This window comes from Bombina bombina, chromosome 7 (assembly GCF_027579735.1).
Source record: "Bombina bombina isolate aBomBom1 chromosome 7, aBomBom1.pri, whole genome shotgun sequence".
NCBI lineage: Eukaryota > Metazoa > Chordata > Amphibia > Anura > Bombinatoridae > Bombina > Bombina bombina.
In genome coordinates this window covers 227076215-227100788 of record NC_069505.1, presented here as the reverse complement: position 1 = coordinate 227100788, position 24574 = coordinate 227076215, and the positions used below count along the sequence as shown (strand labels likewise).

The 24574-nt window shown below is 37.3% G+C and overlaps 1 protein-coding gene across 4 annotated transcripts in view; it reads left to right on the top strand.

Moving 5' to 3' along the window:
• The window catches only part of PLEKHA7 (pleckstrin homology domain containing A7), a 918161-nt gene that overhangs the window by 651981 nt on the left and 241606 nt on the right, over positions 1 to 24574 (top strand). For all 4 annotated transcript variants that reach the window (XM_053720631.1, XM_053720632.1, XM_053720630.1 and 1 more), the window contains one exon: positions 19000 to 19485. In XM_053720631.1, the coding sequence (XP_053576606.1) occupies positions 19000 to 19485 (486 nt within the window). The remainder of the gene's footprint in view (positions 1 to 18999; positions 19486 to 24574) is intronic.

Genomic DNA, 24574 nt, shown 5'->3' with positions numbered 1-24574 from the left:
CCACTGAATGTGTGTGTGTGTATATATATATATATATATATATATATATATATATATATATAAAATACAGTGTGTGTGTGTGTGTATATATATATATATATATATATATATATATATATGTGTGTGTGTGTGTGTATATATATATATATATATATATATATAATCTATGCTACTTCCCTCCTGTAACAGAGGAAGAAGTCTCTGCACTCCTATCCTTGGCTCATCTCACAACCTGCCCACTTGATCCTATTCCTTCACGACTTATTCCCTCTCTCTCTGCTTCACTAACCCCTACCCTAAATCATCTCTTTAACCATTCTCTCACTGCTGGAACTTTTCCTGACACATTCAAGTATGCGTCAATCATACCAATCCTAAAAAAGCCCTTGCTTGACCCCTCCACGCCTTCTAACTATCGACCGGTCTCCTTACTTCCCTTTGCTTTAAAATTATTGGAACAACTAGTCTATAATCGGCTAACTCAATTTCTCACAACTAACTCCTTACTTGATCCACTACAATCTGGTTTCCGTCCTAAACACTCAACAGAAACCGCTCTTGCTAAAGTAACAAATGACCTGTTATCAGCTAAAGCAAAAGGCCATTACTCCTTACTAATTCTTCTTGACCTGTCCGCTGCTTTTCACACGGTTGTCCATCCTCTCCTCCTAAAAATACTACATTCATTTGGCATCGGAGACGCAGCTAGGGATGGGCGAATGTGTTTATATCCGAATTCGAATGTTAGAACGAATGTTATTGTAGAAATTCGATTTACATAATAGAATGTTGATAAGAACGAATATTCTTAAAAATTCGATTTTCGAATGTTAGTTACAGTTTTCGAATGTCACATTCAAATTCGAATGTCACATTCGAATTCGAATATCACATTCGAATTCGAATATTACATTAATTAAACACAATTGTAGACTAGAAACACTATTTCGAATGTCACATTAGAATCGAATATCACATTCGAATCGAATGTCACATTCAAATTCGAATATTACATTTATAAAACACAGTATTAGACTAGAAATACTATTTCGAATTTGAATGTCACATTCGAATCGAATGTCACATTCGAATTCGAATATTACATTTATAAAACACAGTATTAGACTAGAAATACTATTTCAAATTCGAATGTGACATTCGAATGTAGCATTCAAATTCGAATATTACATTTATTAAACACAGTTGTAGACTAGAAATACTATTTCAAATTTAAATGTCACATTCGAATTCGAATGTCACATTCGAATTCGAATATTACATTTCGAAATTGAATGAATACATAGCTAAACATTCTATTATTTGAACGAATATTTTTGAATTTTATTGAAAAATTAGAAAATGAAAATTCGAAAATAGAATGTTATATAAACATTCAAAATTCGATTCAAATGAACGAATGTATCAAAATTCGTTTTAAATTTCGAATTTTTAGAAACATTCGCCCATCCCTAGACACAGCCCTCTCCTGGTTTGCATCATATCTTTCAAACCGCTCGTTTTCAGTTTCCTTTAACAGCATATCTTGTGATCCTATGCCTCTCTCAGTTGGAGTACCGTAAGGCTCTGTCTTGGGCCCCTTGCTTTTCTCTCTTTATACATCCTGCCTTGGAAAACTTATAGCCTCCTTTGGATTCCAGTACCACCTATATGCTGATGATACCCAAATCTATCTTTCCTTTCCTGATATCCCTCCCTCTTTACTCAACCAGATTTCTGACTGCCTCTCTGCAATTTTCTCTTGGATGTCTTCACACTACCTCCAACTCAATCTGTCCAAAACTGAGCTGCTTCTTATCCCCCCCCTCTTCGAGACATCCGACATCTGACATTTCTCTGATGGTTGGAGACTCTATTCTCAACACCTCACCCCAGGTCCGCTGCCTTGGGGTCACACTAGACTCAGAACTCACATTCAACCCACATATACAAACGCTTACCAAATCCTGCCGCTCACACCTATGCAACATTTCCAGAATTCGTCCATTCCTTACTCAAAAAACTACAAAAATTCTTATTCATTCCCTCATCCTGTCACGCATTGATTATTGCAATCTACTCCTAAATGGCCTTCCAAAACACCGCCTTTCCTCCTTCCAATCTATTATGAATGCTTCTGCTAGACTCATCCACCTAAGTCGACGATCTACATCAGCTGCTCCGCTCTGCCAGTCTCTACACTGGCTCCCCATACACTCCAGAATACAATTTAAAGTATTAGCCCTAACCTACAAAGCACTCAACAGTCTAACTCCCAACTATATTTCCACTCATCGTGAAATATTCCCCATCCCGTGCTCTTCGATCAACCTCTGACCTATGTCTCTACACTCCTGTTAACTCTACGTCCCACTCCCGCCTCCAAGACTTTGCACATGTTGCTCCTGTCCTCTGGAACTCTCTACCCCACTCCATTAGACTGTCTCCAACCTTGTATAGCTTCAGACGATCCTTGAAAACCCACCTATTCAGAGAGGCTTACCATCTCTCCTCCATCCCGCATCCGAACTAAACTAATACATGTACATGAACTGCCTGACTCACTGCTGCAAATACAACCGATGTAACAAGCTACCCCAACCTTATGTCTCTGCACCCTAAACCTATAGACTGTGAGCTCTCCGGAGCAGGGCCCTCTTCCTCCTGTACTAGATTTGTTTAGTTTTGTTATGTTTTGTATTTTATCACAAATCTTTGTCATTGTATACACCTATAATTGTATCCAGTGCTACAGAATTTGGCGGCTCTATACAAATAAATGATAATAAAATAATAATAATAATATATATATATATATATGTGTGTGTGTGTATAAATATATATATATTTATATTATTATTATCAGGTATTTGTAGATCGCCAACAGATTGTGTGTGTGTATGTATGTGTGTGTATGTATGTATGTGTATATATATATATATATATATATATATATATATATATATATATATATATATATGTGTGTGTATATATATATATATATATATATATATATATATATATATATATATATATATATATATATATAGTAAATTAAAAATATGATTAAATATGCTCAAAACACAGTAAAACATGTGGCAAGCAAAAAATTGAGAAATTCTGTTTGTCTACAGTCTTAGAATGTTAGTGGAAATTTTCATCAAATAGCTGCCTAGGATGTGTTGTGTTATTTCACATGAAGCCTGCCCTGTTCAGGGCTCCTACCTTCCAGCTACGGGGTGTAGCATACACTACCTTAAACAATAAACGGAACACACTTTGCTCCCCAGAGTCCAGATGATCACCGGTCCCCCAGGTTAAAATGCTTCCTCTTTTCAGCAGCAAAACTGATGACCCATATCCACTGTAGTATGCTGTGTATTCAGACCAGTAACATCTTCTCTCAAAAACGGCCTGCTCACCTGACCGCTAAGTACCTGCATCAAACAAACTCCAGCCCAATTCAGCAGGAAAGGTGTATGAGGATAAGTTTCAAACATAATCAAAGAAAAAAAACGCCATGATTCCTTGGTGCTGTTAAAACGGAGCTTTATTTGACCAATTTAAAAGTTTGGCAAGAAGTGTAGACACTTCTGGCCAAACTTTTAAATTGGTTAAATAAAGATCAGTTTTAACCTCACCAAGGAATCATTCCGGTTTGTTCTTTAAAAAAAATAAAAAAATATAATATATATGGTACATAAAGGGGCATTGTAACCTCTGTCAGACACATATATAGCAGTTTGTAACCTCTGTCAACCACATATAGAGCAGTTTCTCTAATATCAGACACATAAAGAGCAGTTTGTAACCTCTGTCAGCCACATATATAGCAGTTTGTAAACTCTCTGACACATATATAGCAGTTTGTAACCTCTGTCAGACACATATAGAGCAGTTTGTAAACTCTCTGACACATATATAGCAGTTTGTAACCTCTGTCAGACACATATATAGCAGTTTGTAACCTCTGTCAGCCACATATAGGGCAGTTTGTAACCTCTAATGCCAGACACATATAGATCAGTTTGTAACCTCTGTCAGACCCATGTAGAGCAGTTTGTAACCTCTGTCAGACACATATAGAGCAGTTTGTAACCTCTGTCAGCCACATATAGAGCAGTTTGTAACCTCTGTCAGACACATATAGAGCAGTTTGTAACCTCTATTGTCAGTCACATATAGAGCAGTTTGTAACCTCTGTCAGACACATATAGAGCAGTTTGTAACCTCTGTCAGACACATATAGAGCAGTTTGTAACCTCTATTGTCAGTCACATATAGAGCAGTTTGTAACCTCTATTGTCAGTCACATATAGAGCAGTTTGTAACCTCTATTGTCAGTCACATATAGAGCAGTTTGTAACCTCTGTCAGACACATATAGAGCAGTTTGTAACCTCTATTGTCAGTCACATATAGAGCAGTTTGTAACCTCTATTGTCAGTCACATATAGAGCAGTTTGTAACCTCTGTCAGACACATATAGAGCAGTTTGTAACCTCTATTGTCAGTCACATATAGAGCAGTTTGTAACCTCTATTGTCAGTCACATATAGAGCAGTTTGTAACCTCTGTCAGCTACATATAGAGCAGTTTGTAATCTCTATCAGACACATATAGAGCAGTTTGTAACCTCTGTCAGACACATATAGAGCAGTTTGTAACCTCTGTCAGACACATATAGAGCAGTTTGTAACCTCTATTGTCAGTCACATATAGAGCAGTTTGTTACCTCTAATGTCGGCCACATATAGAGCAGTTTGTTACCTCTAATGTCGGCCACATATAGAGCAGTTTGTAACCTCCCTCAGACACATATAGAGCAGTTTGTTACCTGTAATGTCGGCCACATATAGAGCAGTTTGTTACCTGTAATGTCGGCCACATATAGAGCAGTTTGTAATCTCTATCAGACACACATAGAGCAGTTTGTAACCTCTATTGTCAGTCACATATAGAGCAGTTTGTTACCTCTAATGTCGGCCACATATAGAGCAGTTTGTAACCTCTAATGCCAGACACATATAGGGCAGTTTGTAATCTCAGTCAGGCACATATTGGGCAGTTTGTAACCTCTGTCAGACACATATAGAGCAGTTTGTAACCTCTATTGTCAGTCACATATAGAGCAGTTTGTAACCTCTATTGTCAGCCACATATAGAGCAGTTTGTAACCTCTATTGTCAGTCACATATAGAGCAGTTTGTAACCTCTATTGTCAGTTACATATAGAGCAGTTTGTAACCTCTATTGTCAGTCACATATAGAGCAGTTTGTAACCTCTAATGTTGGCCACATATAGAGCAGTTTGTAACCTCTGTCAGACACATATAGAGCAGTTTGTTACCTGTAATGTCGGCCACATATAGAGCAGTTTGTAATCTCTATCAGACACACATAGAGCAGTTTGTAACCTCTATTGTCAGTCACATATAGAGCAGTTTGTAACCTCTAATGCCAGACACATATAGGGCAGTTTGTAATCTCAGTCAGGCACATATTGGGCAGTTTGTAACCTCTGTCAGACACATATAGAGCAGTTTGTAACCTCTATTGTCAGTCACATATAGAGCAGTTTGTAACCTCTATTGTCAGACACATATAGAGCAGTTTGTAACCTCTATTGTCAGTCACATATAGAGCAGTTTGTAACCTCTATTGTCAGTTACATATAGAGCAGTTTGTAACCTCTATTGTCAGTCACATATAGAGCAGTTTGTAACCTCTAATGTTGGCCACATATAGAGCAGTTTGTAACCTCTGTCAGACACATATAGAGCAGTTTGTTACCTCTAATGTCGGCCACATATAGAGCAGTTTGTTACCTGTAATGTCGGCCACATATAGAGCAGTTTGTAATCTCTATCAGACACATATATAGCAGTTTGTAACCTCTGTCAGACACATATAGAGCAGTTTGTAACCTCTATTGTCAGTCACATATAGAGCAGTTTGTAACCTCTAATGCCAGACACATATAGGGCAGTTTGTAATCTCAGTCAGGCACATATTGGGCAGTTTGTAACCTCTGTCAGACACATATAGAGTAGTTTGTAACCTCTAATGCCAGACACATATAGGGCAGTTTGTAACCTCTGTCAGACACATATAGAGTAGTTTGTAACCTCTAATGCCAGACACATATAGAGCAGTTTGTCACCTCTGTCAGATACATATAGAGCAGTTTGTAACCTCTCTGAGACATATAGAGCAGTTTGTAACCTCTGTCAGACGCATATAGAGCAGTTTGTAACCTGTAAAGTCAGACACATATTGACCATTTGAAACCTCTGTCAGACACATATAGAGCAGTTTGTAAACTCTGTCAGACACATATAGAGCAGTTTCTCAAATCTCAGACACATAAAGAGCAGTTTGTAACCATATAGAGTAGTTTGTAACCTCTGTCAGACACATATAGAATAGTTTGTAACCTCTGTCAGACACATGTAAAACAGTTTGTATCCTCTGTCAGACACATATAGAGCAGTTTGTAACCTCTGTCAGACACATATTGAGCAGTTTGTAAACTGTAATGTCAGACACATATAGAACAGTTTGTAACCATATAGAGCAGTTTGTAACCTGTAATGTCAGACACATATAGAGCAGTTTGTAACCATATAGAGCAGTTTGTAACCTGTAATGTCAGACACATATAGAGCAGTTTGTAACCTCTGTCAGACACATGTAAAACAGTTTGTATCCTCTGTCAGACACATATAGAGCAGTTTGTAACCTCTGTCAGGCACATATTGAGCAGTTTGTAAACTGTAATGTCAGACACATATAGAACAGTTTGTAACCATATAGAGCAGTTTGTAACCTGTAATGTCAGACACATATAGAGCAGTTTGTAACCTCTGTCAGACACATATAGAGCAGTTTGTAACCTCTGTCAGACACATATAGAGCAGTTTGTAACATCTGTCAGCTACATATAGAGCCGTTTGTTACCTCTGTCAGACACATATAGAGCAGTTTGTAACCTCTAATGCCAGACACATATAGAGCAGTTTGTAACCTCTAATGCCAGAAACATATAGAGCAGTTTGTAACCTCTAATGCCAGACACATATAGAGCAGTTTGTTACCTCTGTCAGGCACATATAGAGCAGTTTTAACCCCTAATGCCAGGCACTTATAGAGCAGTTTGTAACCTCTAATGCCAGACACACACAGAGCAGTTTGTAACCTCTAATGCCAGACACACATAGAGCAGTTTGCTCTGTCAGCTACATATAGAGCAGTTTGTAACCTCTAATGTCAGACACAAATAGAGCAGTTTGTAACCTCTAATGCCAGACACATATAGAGCAGTTTGTAACCTCTAATGTCAGTCACATATAGAGCAGTTTGTAACCTCTAATGTCAGTCACATATAGAGCAGTTTGTAACCTCTAATGTCAGGCAAATATAGAGCAGTTTGTAACCTCTAATGCCAGGCACATATAGAGCAGTTTGTAACCTCTAATGCCAGACACATATAGAGCAGTTTGTAACCTCTAATGTCAGTCACATATAGAGCAGTTTGTAACCTCTAATGTCAGGCAAATATAGAGCAGTTTGTAACCTCTAATGTCAGTCACATATAGAGCAGTTTGTAACCTCTAATGTCAGGCAAATATAGAGCAGTTTGTAACCCCTAATGTCAGTCACATATAGAGCAGTTTGTAATCTCTAATGCCACACACATATAGAGAAATTTGTAACCTCTATTGTCAGGCACATATAGAGCAGTTTGTAACCTCTAATATGAGGCACATATAGAGCAGTTTGTAACCTCTAATGCCACACACATATAGAGAAATTTGTAACCTCTATTGTCAGGCACATATAGAGCAGTTTGTAACCTTTAATATGAGGCACATATAGAGCAGTTTGTAACCTCTAATGTAAGGCACATATAGAGCAGTTTGTAACCTCTAATGTCAGCCACACATAGAGCAGTTTGTAACCTCTAATGTCAGACACATATAGAGCAGTTTGTAACCTCTAATGCCAGGCACATATAAAGCAGTTTGTAACCCCTAATGTCAGTCACATATAGCGCAGTTTGTAACCTCTAATACCAGACACACATAGAGCAGTTTGTAACCTCGAATGCCAGGCACATATAGAGAAGTTTGTAACCTTTAATACCAGACACATATTGAGCAGTTTGTAACTTCTAATGTCAGACGCATATAGAGCAGGTTGCAACATCTAATGCCAGACACATAAAGAGCAGTTTGTAACCTTTAATACCAGACACATATAGAGCAGTTTGTAACCTCTGTGAGCCACATATAGAGCAGTTTGTAACCTCTGTCAGACACGTATAGAGCAGTTTGTAACCTCTAATGCCAGGCACATATTGAGAAGTTTGTAACCTTTAATACCAGACAAATATTCAGCAGTTTGTAACTTCTAATGTCAGACACATATAGAGCAGTTTGTAACCTCTAATTCTAGACACATATAGAGCAGTTTGTAACCTCTGTCAGACACATATAGAGTAGTTTGTAACCTCTGTCAGACACATATAGAGTAGTTTGTAACCTCTGTCAGACACATAAAGAGCAGTTTGTAACCTCTATCAGACACATATAGAGCCATTTGTAACTTCTCTCAGATACATATAGAGCCGTTTGTAACCCCTAATGCCAGACACATATAGAGCAGTTTGTAACCTCTGTCAGCCACATATAGTGCAGTTTGTAACCTCTATCAGACACATATAGAGTCATTTGTAACTTCTCTCAGATACATATAGAGCCGTTTGTAACCCCTAATGCCAGACACATATAGAGCAGTTTGTAACCTCTGTCAGAAACATATAAAGCAGTTTGTATCCTCTCTGACACACACAGAGCAGTTTGTAACCTCTGTCAGACACATATAAAGCAGTTTGTATCCTCTCTCAGACACATATAGAGCAGTTTGTAATCTCTAATACCAGACACATATTGAGCAGTTTGTAACTTCTAATGTCAGACACATATCGGGCAGTTTGTAACCGTTGTCAGACATATATAGAGACGTTTGTAACCTCTGTCAGATACATATAAAGCAGTTTGTAACCTCTAATGCCAGACACATATAGAGCAGTTTGTAACCTCTAATGTCAGACACATATAGAGCAGTTTGTAACCCCTAATGCCATACACATATAGAGCAGTTTGTAACCTCCAATGCCAGACACATATGGAGCAGTTTGTAACCCCTAATGTCAGTCACATATAGAGCAGTTTGTAACCTCTAATGTCAGTCACATATAGAGCAGTTTGTAACCTCTAATGTCAGTCACATATAGAGCAGTTTGTAACCTCTAATGTTAGACACATATAGAGCAGTTTGTAACCTCCAATGTCAGACACATATAGAGCAGTTTGCAACCCCTAATGTCAGTCACATATAGCGCAGTTTGTAACCTCTAATGCCAGACACATATAGAGAAATTATTAACCTCCAATGTCAGACACATATAGAGCAGTTTGTAACCCCTAATGTCAGATACATATAGAGCAGTTTGTAACCTCTAATGTGAGACACATATAGCACAGTTTGTAACCTCTAATACCAGACATATATAGAGCAGTTTGTAACCTCTAATGCCAGACACACATAGAGCAGTTTGTAACCTCTAATGCCAGACACATATAGAGCAGTTTGTAACCTCTAATGCCATACACATATAGAGCACTTTGTAACATCTAATACCAGACACACACAGAGCAGTTTGTAACCTCTGTCAGTCACATATAGAGCAGTTTGTAACCTCTAATACCAGACACATATTGAGCAGTTTGTAACTTCTAATGTCAGACACATATAGAGCAGGTTGTAACCTCTAATACCAGACACACACAGAGCAGTTTGTAACCTCTGTCAGACACATATAAAGCAGTTTGTAACCTCTAATACCAGACACATATTGAGCAGTTTGTAACTTCTAATGTCAGACACATATAGAGCAGTTTGTAACCTCTCTGACACATATAGGGCAGTTTGTAACCTCTGTCAGAAAAATATAGAGCAGTTTGTTACCTCTAATATCAGACACATATAGAGCCGTTTGTAACCTCTGTCAGACACATATAGAGCCGTTTGTAACCTCTGTCACACATATAGAGCCATTTGTAACCTTTGTCAGACACATATAGAGCCATTTGTAACCTCTGTCAGACACATATCGAGAAGTTTTTAACCTTTGTCAGACACATATAGAGCCATTTGTAACTTCTGTCAGATAAATATAGAGCAGTTTGTAACCTCTGTCAGACACAAATAGAGCAGTTTGTAACCTCTGTCAAACACACATCGAGCAGTTTGCAACCTCTGTCAGCTACATATAGAGCAGTTTGTAACCTCTGTCAGACACATATAGAGCCATTTGTAACTTCTGTCAGATACATATAGAGCAGTTTGTAACCTGTAATGTCAGACACATATAGAGGAGTTTGTAACCTCTGTCAGACACATATAGAGCAGTTTGTAACCTCTAATGTCACACACATATAGAGCAGTTTGTAACCTGTAAATTCAGACACATATAGAGCAGTTTGTAACCTCTAATGTCAGATACATATAGAGCAGTTTGTAACCTCTCTGACACATATAGAGCAGTTTGTAACCTCTAATGTGAGACACATATAGAGCAGTTTGTAACCTGTAATGTCAGACACATATAGAGCCATTTGTAACTTCTGTCAGATACATATAGAGCAGTTTGTAACCTGTAATGTCAGACACATATAGAGGAGTTTGTAACCTCTGTCAGACACATATAGAGCAGTTTGTAACCTCTGTCAGACACATATAGAGCAGTTTGTAACCTGTAAATTCAGACACATATAGAGCAGTTTGTAACCTCTAATGTCAGATACATATAGAGCAGTTTGTAACCTCTCTGACACATATAGAGCAGTTTGTAACCTCTAATGTGAGACACATATAGAGCAGTTTGTAACCTGTAATGTCAGACACATATAGAGCCATTTGGAACCTGTAAAGTCAGACACATATAGAGAAGTCTGTAACCTGTAAAGTCAGACACACATAAAGCAGTTTGTAACCTCTGTCAGACACATAGAGTCGTTTGTAACCCCCTTTTGTGAGTCAACTGCTAATGGAAACAGAACACAAAAGGGCGCCTCATAGTGTAGACTGTTTATTCAAAAGGATAAATTAAATATCCCAAATAAGTAACTCACAATGTTGTTAGCACTGTAGGAGTAATATTGCATAAGGGCATGCGCTGGGTATTCTAGTCTCCAGATGACTCTCCCCAGGGACAATCTGATTGCAGGCAAATACCAAAATGGAAGGAGAAAATAGTAATGGGGCTATCTAAGTTAAAGTTAACTAGATTAAAACTTTAATAAAAATTGCAATAACAATAAAAAAATTATGCAACTTGTTTCTTAGCTCTCAACAGCTGTTTCATCCTTTATTATTTTTTCCTTGCATTTTGATATTTGCCTGCAATCAGAGTGTACCTGAGAAGAAAGTCAACTGGAGTCTAGAATACCCAGCATGCCCTTATGCACTATTACGCCTATAGTGACAACAACATTGTTAGTTACCCACTTGGGATCTTCTGAGCTTGTCGCTAATAACAGTACAGTCTAAACTATGAGGCGTACATCTTTGCTTGATTTCCAGGGATGCTAAAGGAAGGGTTTTATATTCGCTAGATAAAACAACCTGGTTCAGTCAGCTAGGGACATCTTGCCTGCCTTACATGCACTATTGTTTTGGCAGTGCCACCCTGATTGTGAGTTACTCATTTGGAATATTTCATTTCTCCTTTTGAATATACAGTCTTCCCTATGAGGCGCCATTTTGTGTTTTGTTTCCCTTGATCTTTCTGATGTTCCCACACCATATGAAGAGGAGCGGCCCTAGTGAACTCAAATCCAATTTGCGACTAGACTGATACATTTAGAGCAGTTTGTAACCTCTAATGCCAGGCACATATAAAGCAGTTTGTAACCCCTAATGTCAGTCACATATAGCGCAGTTTGTAACCTCTAATACCAGACACACATAGAGCAGTTTGTAACCTCGAATGCCAGGCACATATAGAGAAGTTTGTAACCTTTAATACCAGACACATATTGAGCAGTTTGTAACTTCTAATGTCAGACGCATATAGAGCAGGTTGCAACATCTAATGCCAGACACATAAAGAGCAGTTTGTAACCTTTAATACCAGACACATATAGAGCAGTTTGTAACCTCTGTGAGCCACATATAGAGCAGTTTGTAACCTCTGTCAGACACGTATAGAGCAGTTTGTAACCTCTAATGCCAGGCACATATTGAGAAGTTTGTAACCTTTAATACCAGACAAATATTCAGCAGTTTGTAACTTCTAATGTCAGACACATATAGAGCAGTTTGTAACCTCTAATTCTAGACACATATAGAGCAGTTTGTAACCTCTGTCAGACACATATAGAGTAGTTTGTAACCTCTGTCAGACACATATAGAGTAGTTTGTAACCTCTGTCAGACACATAAAGAGCAGTTTGTAACCTCTATCAGACACATATAGAGCCATTTGTAACTTCTCTCAGATACATATAGAGCCGTTTGTAACCCCTAATGCCAGACACATATAGAGCAGTTTGTAACCTCTGTCAGCCACATATAGTGCAGTTTGTAACCTCTATCAGACACATATAGAGTCATTTGTAACTTCTCTCAGATACATATAGAGCCGTTTGTAACCCCTAATGCCAGACACATATAGAGCAGTTTGTAACCTCTGTCAGAAACATATAAAGCAGTTTGTATCCTCTCTGACACACACAGAGCAGTTTGTAACCTCTGTCAGACACATATAAAGCAGTTTGTATCCTCTCTCAGACACATATAGAGCAGTTTGTAATCTCTAATACCAGACACATATTGAGCAGTTTGTAACTTCTAATGTCAGACACATATCGGGCAGTTTGTAACCGTTGTCAGACATATATAGAGACGTTTGTAACCTCTGTCAGATACATATAAAGCAGTTTGTAACCTCTAATGTCAGACACATATAGAGAAGTTTGTAACCTCTAATGCCAGACACATATAGAGCAGTTTGTAACCTCTAATGTCAGACACATATAGAGCAGTTTGTAACCCCTAATGCCATACACATATAGAGCAGTTTGTAACCTCCAATGCCAGACACATATGGAGCAGTTTGTAACCCCTAATGTCAGTCACATATAGAGCAGTTTGTAACCTCTAATGTCAGTCACATATAGAGCAGTTTGTAACCTCTAATGTCAGTCACATATAGAGCAGTTTGTAACCTCTAATGTTAGACACATATAGAGCAGTTTGTAACCCCTAATGCCAGACACACATAGAGCAGTTTGTAACCTCCAATGTCAGACACATATAGAGCAGTTTGCAACCCCTAATGTCAGTCACATATAGCGCAGTTTGTAACCTCTAATGCCAGACACATATAGAGAAATTATTAACCTCTAATGTCAGGCACATATAGAGCAGTTTGTAACCCCTAATGTCAGATACATATAGAGCAGTTTGTAACCTCTAATGTGAGACACATATAGCACAGTTTGTAACCTCTAATACCAGACACATATAGAGCAGTTTGTAACCTCTAATGCCAGACACACATAGAGCAGTTTGTAACCTCTAATGCCAGACACATATAGAGCAGTTTGTAACCTCTAATGCCATACACATATAGAGCACTTTGTAACATCTAATACCAGACACACACAGAGCAGTTTGTAACCTCTGTCAGTCACATATAGAGCAGTTTGTAACCTCTAATACCAGACACATATTGAGCAGTTTGTAACTTCTAATGTCAGACACATATAGAGCAGGTTGTAACCTCTAATACCAGACACACACAGAGCAGTTTGTAACCTCTGTCAGACACATATAAAGCAGTTTGTAACCTCTAATACCAGACACATATTGAGCAGTTTGTAACTTCTAATGTCAGACACATATAGAGCAGTTTGTAACCTCTCTGACACATATAGGGCAGTTTGTAACCTCTGTCAGAAACATATAGAGCAGTTTGTTACCTCTAATATCAGACACATATAGAGCCGTTTGTAACCTCTGTCAGACACATATAGAGCCGTTTGTAACCTCTGTCACACATATAGAGCCATTTGTAACCTTTGTCAGACACATATAGAGCCATTTGTAACCTCTGTCAGACACATATCGAGTAGTTTTTAACCTTTGTCAGACACATATAGAGCCATTTGTAACTTCTGTCAGATAAATATAGAGCAGTTTGTAACCTCTGTCAGACACAAATAGAGCAGTTTGTAACCTCTGTCAGACACACATCGAGCAGTTTGCAACCTCTGTCAGCTACATATAGAGCAGTTTGTAACCTCTGTCAGACACATATAGAGCCATTTGTAACTTCTGTCAGATACATATAGAGCAGTTTGTAACCTGTAATGTCAGACACATATAGAGGAGTTTGTAACCTCTGTCAGACACATATAGAGCAGTTTGTAACCTCTAATGTCACACACATATAGAGCAGTTTGTAACCTGTAAATTCAGACACATATAGAGCAGTTTGTAACCTCTAATGTCAGATACATATAGAGCAGTTTGTAACCTCTCTGACACATATAGAGCAGTTTGTAACCTCTAATGTGAGACACATATAGAGCAGTTTGTAACCTGTAATGTCAGACACATATAGAGCCATTTGTAACTTCTGTCAGATACATATAGAGCAGTTTGTAACCTGTAATGTCAGACACATATAGAGGAGTTTGTAACCTCTGTCAGACACATATAGAGCAGTTTGTAACCTCTGTCAGACACATATAGAGCAGTTTGTAACCTGTAAATTCAGACACATATAGAGCAGTTTGTAACCTCTAATGTCAGATACATATAGAGCAGTTTGTAACCTCTCTGACACATATAGAGCAGTTTGTAACCTCTAATGTGAGACACATATAGAGCAGTTTGTAACCTGTAATGTCAGACACATATAGAGCCATTTGGAACCTGTAAAGTCAGACACATATAGAGAAGTCTGTAACCTGTAAAGTCAGACACACATAAAGCAGTTTGTAACCTCTGTCAGACACATAGAGTCGTTTGTAACCCCCTTTTGTGAGTCAACTGCTAATGGAAACAGAACACAAAAGGGCGCCTCATAGTGTAGACTGTTTATTCAAAAGGATAAATTAAATATCCCAAATAAGTAACTCACAATGTTGTTAGCACTGTAGGAGTAATATTGCATAAGGGCATTGCGCTGGGTATTCTAGTCTCCAGATGACTCTCCCCAGGGACAATCTGATTGCAGGCAAATACCAAAATGGAAGGAGAAAATAGTAATGGGGCTATCTAAGTTAAAGTTAACTAGATTAAAACTTTAATAAAAATTGCAATAACAATAAAAAAATTATGCAACTTGTTTCTTAGCTCTCAACAGCTGTTTCATCCTTTATTATTTTTTCCTTGCATTTTGATATTTGCCTGCAATCAGAGTGTACCTGAGAAGAAAGTCAACTGGAGTCTAGAATACCCAGCATGCCCTTATGCACTATTACGCCTATAGTGACAACAACATTGTTAGTTACCCACTTGGGATCTTCTGAGCTTGTCGCTAATAACAGTACAGTCTAAACTATGAGGCGTACATCTTTGCTTGATTTCCAGTGATGCTAAAGGAAGGGTTTTATATTCGCTAGATAAAACAACCTGGTTCAGTCAGCTAGGGACATCTTGCCTGCCTTACATGCACTATTGTTTTGGCAGTGCCACCCTGATTGTGAGTTACTCATTTGGAATATTTCATTTCTCCTTTTGAATATACAGTCTACCCTATGAGGCGCCATTTTGTGTTTTGTTTCCCTTGATCTTTCTGATGTTCCCACACCATATGAAGAGGAGCGGCCCTAGTGAACTCAAATCCAATTTGCGACTAGACTGATACATTTTGAAATATTTTTGTTATACAATATTTTGATCTATTTTATCTTTCGGGTTACCATTAGTGCACCCCTAGGACTTAGTCACTAAGCTTTAAACTGTTACTGCTGGTCACATATAGAGAAAGATTAACATGGAGAAAGAGGAACAGTATAGTTAGCCTGGATCTTATTATACATGTTTGCCTCTTCATTCTCTTTTAGTGTAGCCGTCTGCATTGCTCGGCTGCCCTTGCAATACCTGTGCTCCCATTAGCTGTGTAATTCTCCTGGGCTCCATTTTACTGCTTAAGGCCTCCACCTGCTGTTCTTGGGATCCTCTTAGATTGGGTCAACCCCACACTCCTTAAAACGTGATGCCCGAGGCTTTGGTCTAGTTGGAGTAGGCCTTAATATGCCCCTGGCTCATGTACGACAAAATGAATTTGGAACGGGCATTTTTTATATGAGTTAAGTCTTATTAAAACAAAAAAATAATATGTACATTTAATTAAGGCATTGATTACATCCTTATGACCCTATTTTTCTTTAACCTAAAGCTGTTGAATTAATTTTTATCAAAACTTTGAGCTTTTTGATATTACACACTCCTATCACATACAGAATCATTTATTTTGCATCCTGATATATTTGTTTTTGCAATGTGATGGGAATTTTCACTAGTTGCTTAATGGCAATAAGTAGAGTATCAGCGAAGAGGTTTTTTTTTGGATTTGTCTTTGCACACAGTTATGCCCTCAGTGGAAGACTATTTTTTAGTTTGATATGCTAGATCTGGCTTGTTTTGAGATTGTTTTATTGTGTACGTACCCATAAAGTCTTGTGTTTGTAATGAGGCAGATCAACAAATCTATGCTGAAAATTGTTGTACCTGTCTGTGATAAATAGTTTTTTAAGCAGATTTCAAGGGGATGGGGGTGCATTATATGTAGTTTTATTTCCTAAAAATAACACAGACATAACATTTCAATATGATATTATGTTTTATGTTGCTTATACACACCCAGTAGTAAATACAGGTAATTTGGATTTTACAGTGAGGAATTTGCTGTTTTAGCGACATTTAACACTTTGAGATTTTAATATAAAATACTTAATTATACATAGTAAAACAGCAGTATAGAAGAAAACAGGCGGCTACTGAGCTACTGTATAAAGAGTTAGTTTATTTCCAGATAAAAAATAATAAATGGTAGACAAAAAGAAGCTTCTATGATTAAGCGCTAGTCTGCGCGAAACATGTAAGTCTGCTGTTTCCCTCCCTGGTCTGTTGTGTCATATTTGCGGTTTTTGCTTTTTGTCTACCATTTATTATTTTTTATCTGGAAATAAACTACCTCTTTATACAGTAGCTCAGTAGCCGCCTGTTTTCTTCTTTGCGGTTTGCGGTTGTCCACCGCTCCCTTGGGCTGGCTCCACACTTTCCCCTTCTTTCGAGTGGGTCTGTTTCTCTCTTCCCACTTACCCGATGGACGTTTCCTGCAGCAGCACCCTCTCTACTATAAAACAGCAGTATACTTCAATTCTTTATTTTGCCTCCCTTTTCCTGTAATTTATGTGTATATACTTATAAAGTTTTGTATTTTTTGTAATGAGGTAGTTACATCTATTTTTTTTATTTTGTTTTTTAGTGGTCGTTCGGAGTGTGGAGTTTAGATATTCTAGGATATTATAATTCAAAGTTTAAGTGCAAAATAACGTTCCAAAGGAAAATACTGAAAGTCAAGCATTTTGATGTTTTTATATTCACGTATTGAAATGTTTTTCTTCGTATAGTCATTCTCTTTGGTAATTTTAAAATTACATCTATATAAAATCTATTGTATGGCTTATCTTGTAATAGATATAATAGATACTCTTATTATGATCATTGTAATTTCTCTTTCTAAACCCACTATATCAGTGTTTTTCAACCAGTGTGCCGTAAGAGATCCTCAGGTGTGCCGCGGCAGACTGACAACAGTGTGACATATTTTTTAAATTTTCTTTGTTTTTTATTCTGGGCTCATCAGGCATCATTTACAACCATGACATATTGACATTCATTCACAGACAATCATTATGATTGTTTATGAATGAATGTCAATGTCATGTATAGTTTGTAGGAGGCATGACAGTACAGTGTGTGTGTGTGTATGTATGTATATATATATATATATATATATATATATATACACTGTATATATGCTGTATAAGGCTACAATTTGTGATTTAGTAAAATTTTGGGATGGTGGTGTGCCGCAGGATTTTTTAATGTAAAAAAGTGTGCCACGGCAAAAAAAAGGTTGAAAATGACTGCACTATATGACACCCATTTTATGTGTCATGAGAGAGAACTTGCAGATTCTGTTAACTCAGGGATTCTTGTCTGTAGCGGTCGGTTGTGGAGGTTTGCAAACCATTAGCTCAGCAAAGCCTTTTCATACATTCCAGCAGTCCAGGGCACAAGGTTGTTTTTCATAACAGCAGTTTGATTGCATTCGTCGGTGACTCACGTGTACGTGTTTATTTTGTGACAGTACATATTAATAGTGAGAAGCACATGGTCAGTGACATATCAGAGAATCCAGTAACTGTACTCTTGTTGGTTGTGAATAAAAAAAAATATTTTCAAAAGATAAAACAGTCTGTTAGAACCAAATATATAAATAGTGAATTAGTATCTGCGTACAATAATGCAATTCCGAGAACACCTGCTTACACTCTTTGCAGCTGGAATCTAATACGTGCAGCTATCTTGATGTTGTTGCAAGAACCTCATGGTTGGAGATCTTAGGTAAGCTTAGACCTAGGGGTTGAGTTAACCCTTTCAATTAAGAAGCAAAGAGTTTTGTTAGTTCAGTCGCAATGTGATCTGAAATATTCTTGCACCGCCAATATTACTGTGGACGCATTCTGTTTGCTATATGTTTGCTGCTGTTGGGGTGACATTCCCAGGAAGAACTTTCCTTAGGATTCTTTAGTTGCTGTAACTGAAATAAATGAGTACAATAGAATGCTATGTACAGTAGTACTTAAATGATTTAATCTGTGTTTACCACGTTGTATTTCCTATTTTACAGAGAGCATGAAGATATTGAGTGGCAGAATACCCCTGTTGGGAATCATATAGATCTCTACCAAGAATATGCAAAACCAGAAACTAACAAAATAAAGGAAAATTACCAGAAACCCAAGGAAATTGCAGCTCTACACATGTTTGAAGACCAGAACCGAGAGACAGGAGACAACAACCACTATATAAAACATAAAGATACGCTAAATTCAAGAGCGGGGAAAACTAAGCTCATCTTGTCTGATGGAGAATCGGCCTTCACAAATGTCTCTAAAATGTATTTAACCCAAACTGCTCAGCCGCAATCTATTGAGAGGAACGGTACACTCCCTGCATCATTTAGAATGAATACAACTCCGGTGGAGCAGAATGGAACGGACACCTATAAAAGAGCGTTTGTTCCTAGGATAAATGTGGAAAAGCAAGTTCAGAGGAGAAGTAACATGTCACAAGTGGAAAACTGGGTTAAGGTGCAGAAAGGAGACACTAAAGGGTGCGTTCTTTTTACTATGTAATGTAGTTATGTGTGCAAAATTTGTTATTTGTTTGTCAAGTGAATCGCAAATATGGGCATATGGCAGCAACCAGCTGGATTTGCACAGATCTTTCTGTGTTGCAATTTAACACTAATATATCCGGCACCATTCGCGGCCATGTTTATAATTCGCTTATCAAGCGAATATCCAATTAAAATTTTTTGTCTTAGTTGTTTGATGCTAAGCAGTTAGGATAATTCGCTCCTCTAAAACTAGAAAATGAATAATTGTTTGTTGTGCAGCCATAGCTTAAAGGGACATAAAAGGGCAATTGGGTAAATGCTCTATTGATTCAACAGAGGTGACTGATTCCCGCGTCGGCCAATAAGTACATATGCTTCACTTTTGTTCTTGGTGAATCCTGACCCCATTTAAAAAAAACTTAAATGTTTATTGAAAACCGCTGTCATTTAATATAAGTAAGGAAAAATATATTATACCTGGTCTAAAAAAATCATAGAAAAATGTATCTCCTTTAATTAAAACAAACATTTTTTTCTTTTTCATTATAAAGAAGCATTTCAAAGTGTTTTACATTTAAAAAAACAAACTCATGTTCCTGTCCTAAATCAATTATGGTTTTCTTGTCGATCTTGCTGAGGCTTGTCCCTCCCTCCCTACCAGTAAAGCAGAGACAGTTATCAGCCAGAGATGATAAATAGGAGGTACAATAATTATATTGTTGTATCACTTTCAGCTTAAATTTCAACAACATTTACTTAACTTTTTAAATATATATATATATATATATATATATACATACATTAAAAATATTACTATAGATTACTAGTCAAGGTGTAAAAGTTACTAGCCCAGAGAGACAAATTTATTTATATATAATATTAATATATATATATATATATATCTTTTTCATATGTATGGTAGACATTTTTTAATATAGCTTTAAAGTTTTAATTGAATAACTTGACATTTTATGCAGAATGAGAAAAATAAACCATAGTTAGCAAATGAAGGGTATAATTGGCAAATTAAAGGGTAAAAATACATTTTCTGGTAATTAGATTGAATCCATAATCACTAGTATGTATGGGGCGGCCTCACAACATTGGTTTAAAAAAAGAACTAGATCAAGGTAAAATAAGGTGTGTGTAATGTTATGGCATGCAGTAGAAAGTTGGAGAAATTACCAGACACTCAGGCTGTTAATAACTTTTGATGCAGAATTGTATCCATTAAGGTAAAATAAAGGTCTAATTGTGTACTGAATAGGTTGGTATAATAATAATATTGTTGTATGACTTTTTTAGCTTAAATTTAAACATTTACTTCACTATAGTTTACTAGTCAGAGTGTAAAAGTTATCAGACAAATATATATATATATATATATATATATATATATATATATATATATATATATATATATATATATATATGTGTGTGTATATACATAAATTCATATATATATATTTCTTTCATGTAATTGGCAAGAGTCCATGATCTAGTGACGTATGGGATATACAATCCTACCAGGAGGGGCAAAGTTTCCCAAACCTAAAAATGCCTATAAATAAACCCCTCACCACACCCACAATTCAGTTTTACAAACTTTGCCTCATATGGAGGTGGTGAAGTTAGTTTGTGCTTAGATTCTACGTTGATATGCGCTTCTCAGCATTTTGAAGCCCGATTCCTCTCAGAATTTCTCTGTTATCGGTCGTAGAGATTCATCTCCTACCTCCCTTATTCAGATCGACGATATATTCTCATATTCCATTACCTCTACTGATAACTGTTTCAGTACTGGTTTGGCTATCTGCTATATGTGGATGGGTGTCTTTTGGTAAGTATGTTTTCATTGCTTAAGACACTCTCAGCTATGGTTTGGCACTTTATGTATTAATATAGTTCTAAATATATGTATTGTACTTATATTTGCCATGAGTCAGGTTTATGTATGTTTCCTTTTGCAGACGGTCAGTTTCATATTTGGGAAAAGCATATTTAGGAAAAAAAAATTCTTACCTGGGGTATAGTCTTTTTTCTATTGACTATTTTCTCTTTAAATTTTGTGGGCAAAATTAGGCTCGCAAGGGCGCAAAATGCCGAAGTTTATTGCGTCATTTTTGGAGCGAGAATTTTTTTGGCGCAAAGTTATTTCCGATTACGCAAATTCGTAATTTCCGGCATTTTGGTTAACGCCGAGTTCCTTGCTCAATGTTGCGTCGTCAATGACGCGAGTGTGTCATTTCCAGATGTTGTTAGCGCCAAAAAAATTTCAGTTACGTTGTGCATCATACTTGGCGCCAAATAATTTCATTATTTAAAACCCCATTCTTATGTGCCCTCTTGCCTTTTTCTATGTTAGAGGGCTATGCTGTTTGCATTTTTTTCCCATTCCTGAAACTGCCATATAAGGAATATAAGGAACCCTGCTGCCTGATAACAGTTCTACCAAAGCTATGTGCATTTGTTGTAAATTTGTGGTGATTATATCTCAAGCTGTGGTATGTAATAGTTGTCATGATAAGCTTTTACATGCACAGAATGTGTCCATCAGTAATAGTACTATGCCTGTTGTTCCTTCAACATCTAATGTACAAGATGTACCTGTGAATATAAAAGATTTTATTGCTGATGCGATACAGAAGGCTTTGTCTGCCATCCCGCCTTCTAATAAACGTAAAAGGTCTTTTAAAACTTCTCATAAAGTTGATGAAATTTCTAATAACCGACAACATACTGAATTATCCTCATCTGATGAGGATCTATCCGATTCAGAAGATCCTTCCTCAGATATTAACAGTGACACATCTACTTATTTATTTAAAATGGAGTATATTCGTTCTTTGTTAAAAGAAGTGTTGATTACATTGGATATTGAGGAAACTAGTCCTCTTGATATTAAAACTAGTAAACATTTAAATTCTGTTTATAAACCTCCTGTGGTTACTCCAGAGGTTTTTTCCAGTTCCTGATGTTATTTCTGATATGATTTCTAAGGAATGGAATAGGCCTGGTACTTCTTTTATTCCTCCTTCAAGGTTTAAAAAATTGTATCCTTTGCCAGCAGTTAGATTGGAGTTTTGGGAAAAGATCCCCAAAGTTGATGGGGCTATTTCTACTCTTGCTAATCGTACTACTATTCCTATGGAAGATAGTACTTCTTTTAAAGACCCTTTAGATAGGAAACTTAAATCTTATCTAAGGAAAGCATATTGATATTCTGGTCATCTCCTCAGGCCTGCCATTTCTATGGCTGATGTTGCAGCTGCATCAACTTTTTGGTTGGAAAGTTTAGCGCAACAGGAAACGGATCCTGATTTGTCTAGCATTGTTCGCTTGGTTCAACATGCTAATCATTTTATTTGTGATGCCATTTTTGAAATTAAAATTGATGTTAAATCTATGTATTTAGCTATTTTAGCTAGAAGAGCTTTGTGACTCAAATATTGGAATGCTGACATGGTATCTAAATCTAGATTACTATCTCTTTCTTTCCAAGGTAATAAGTTATTTGGTTCTCAGTTGGATTCAATTATTTCAGCTGTCACTGGGGGGAAGGGAGTTTTTTTGCCTCAGGATAAAAGACCTAAGGGTAAATCTAAAGCTTCTAACCGCTTTCATTCCTTTCGACAAAATATGGAACAGAAACCTAATCCTTCCCCCAAAGAATCTGGTTCCAATTGGAAACCTTCTTCAAGTTGGAGTAAATCCAAACCATTTAAGAAACCAAAGCCAGCCCCCAAGTCTGCATGAAGGTGCGGCCCTCATTCCAGCTCAGCTGGTATGGGGCAGATTAAGATTCTTCCAAAACATTTGGGCAGATTCTGTCCAAAATCATTGGATTCAGACTAATGTCTCTTAAGGGTACCGAATAGGATTCAGAGTAAGACCTCCTGTGAGAAGGTTTTTTTCTCTCACGCATCCCAGTAAATCCAGTAAAGGCTCAAGCTTTTCTGAAGTGTGTTTCAGACCTGGAGCTTACAGGGGTAATCATACCAGTTCCGTTTCAGGAACAGGGTCTGGTGTTTTATTCAAATCTATTCATTGTCCCAAAGAAAGAAAATTCTTTCAGGCCAGTTCTGGATCTGAAAATTTTGAATCATTATGTAAGAGTGCCAACTTTCAAAATGGTGACTATAAGGACTATTCTGCCTTTTGTTCAGCAAGGGCATTATATGTCCACAATAGACTTACAGGATGCTTATCTTCATATTCCGATTCATCCAGACCATTATCAGTTTCTGAGATTCTCTTTTCTCGACAAGCATTACCAATTTGTCGCTCTTCTGTTTGGCCTAGCGACAGCTCCACAATTCTTTTCGAAGGTTCTCGGTGCCCTACTCTCTGTAACCAGAGAACAGGGTATTTCCTTATTTGGACAATATCTTGGTACTAGCTCAGTCTTTACATTATGCAGAATCTCACACAAATCAACTAGTGTTGTTTCTTCAAAGACATGGTTGTAGGATCAATTTACCAAAAAGTTCTTTGATTCCTCAGACAAGGGTCACCTTTTTAGGTTTCCAGATAGTTTCAGTGTCCATGATGCTGTCTCTAACAGACAAGAGATGATTAAAATTGGTTTCAGCTTGTCGGAACCTTCAGTCTCAGTCATTCCCTTCAGTGGCTATGTGCATGGAAGTTTTAGGTCTCATGACGGCAGCATCGGACGTGATCCCCTTTGCTCATTTTCATATGAGACCTCTCCAGCTTTGTATGCTGAACCAATGGTGTAGGGATTATACAAAGATATCACAATTAATATCCTTAAATCCCAATGTTTGACTCGCTCTGACTTGGTGGTTAGATCACCATCGTATAGTTCAAGGGTCCTCTTTTGTTTGTCCAACCTGGACTGTGATCACAACAGATGCAAGTCTTTCAGGTTGGGGAGCTGTCTGGGGATCTCTGACAGCACAAGGGGTTTGGAAACCTCAAGAGGTGAGGTTACCAATCAATATTTTAGAACTCCATGCTATCTTCAGGGCTCTTCAGGTGTGGCCTCTGTTGAAGAGAGAACCATTCATTTGTTTTCAGACAGACAATATCACAACTGTGGCATATGTCAATAATCAGGGTG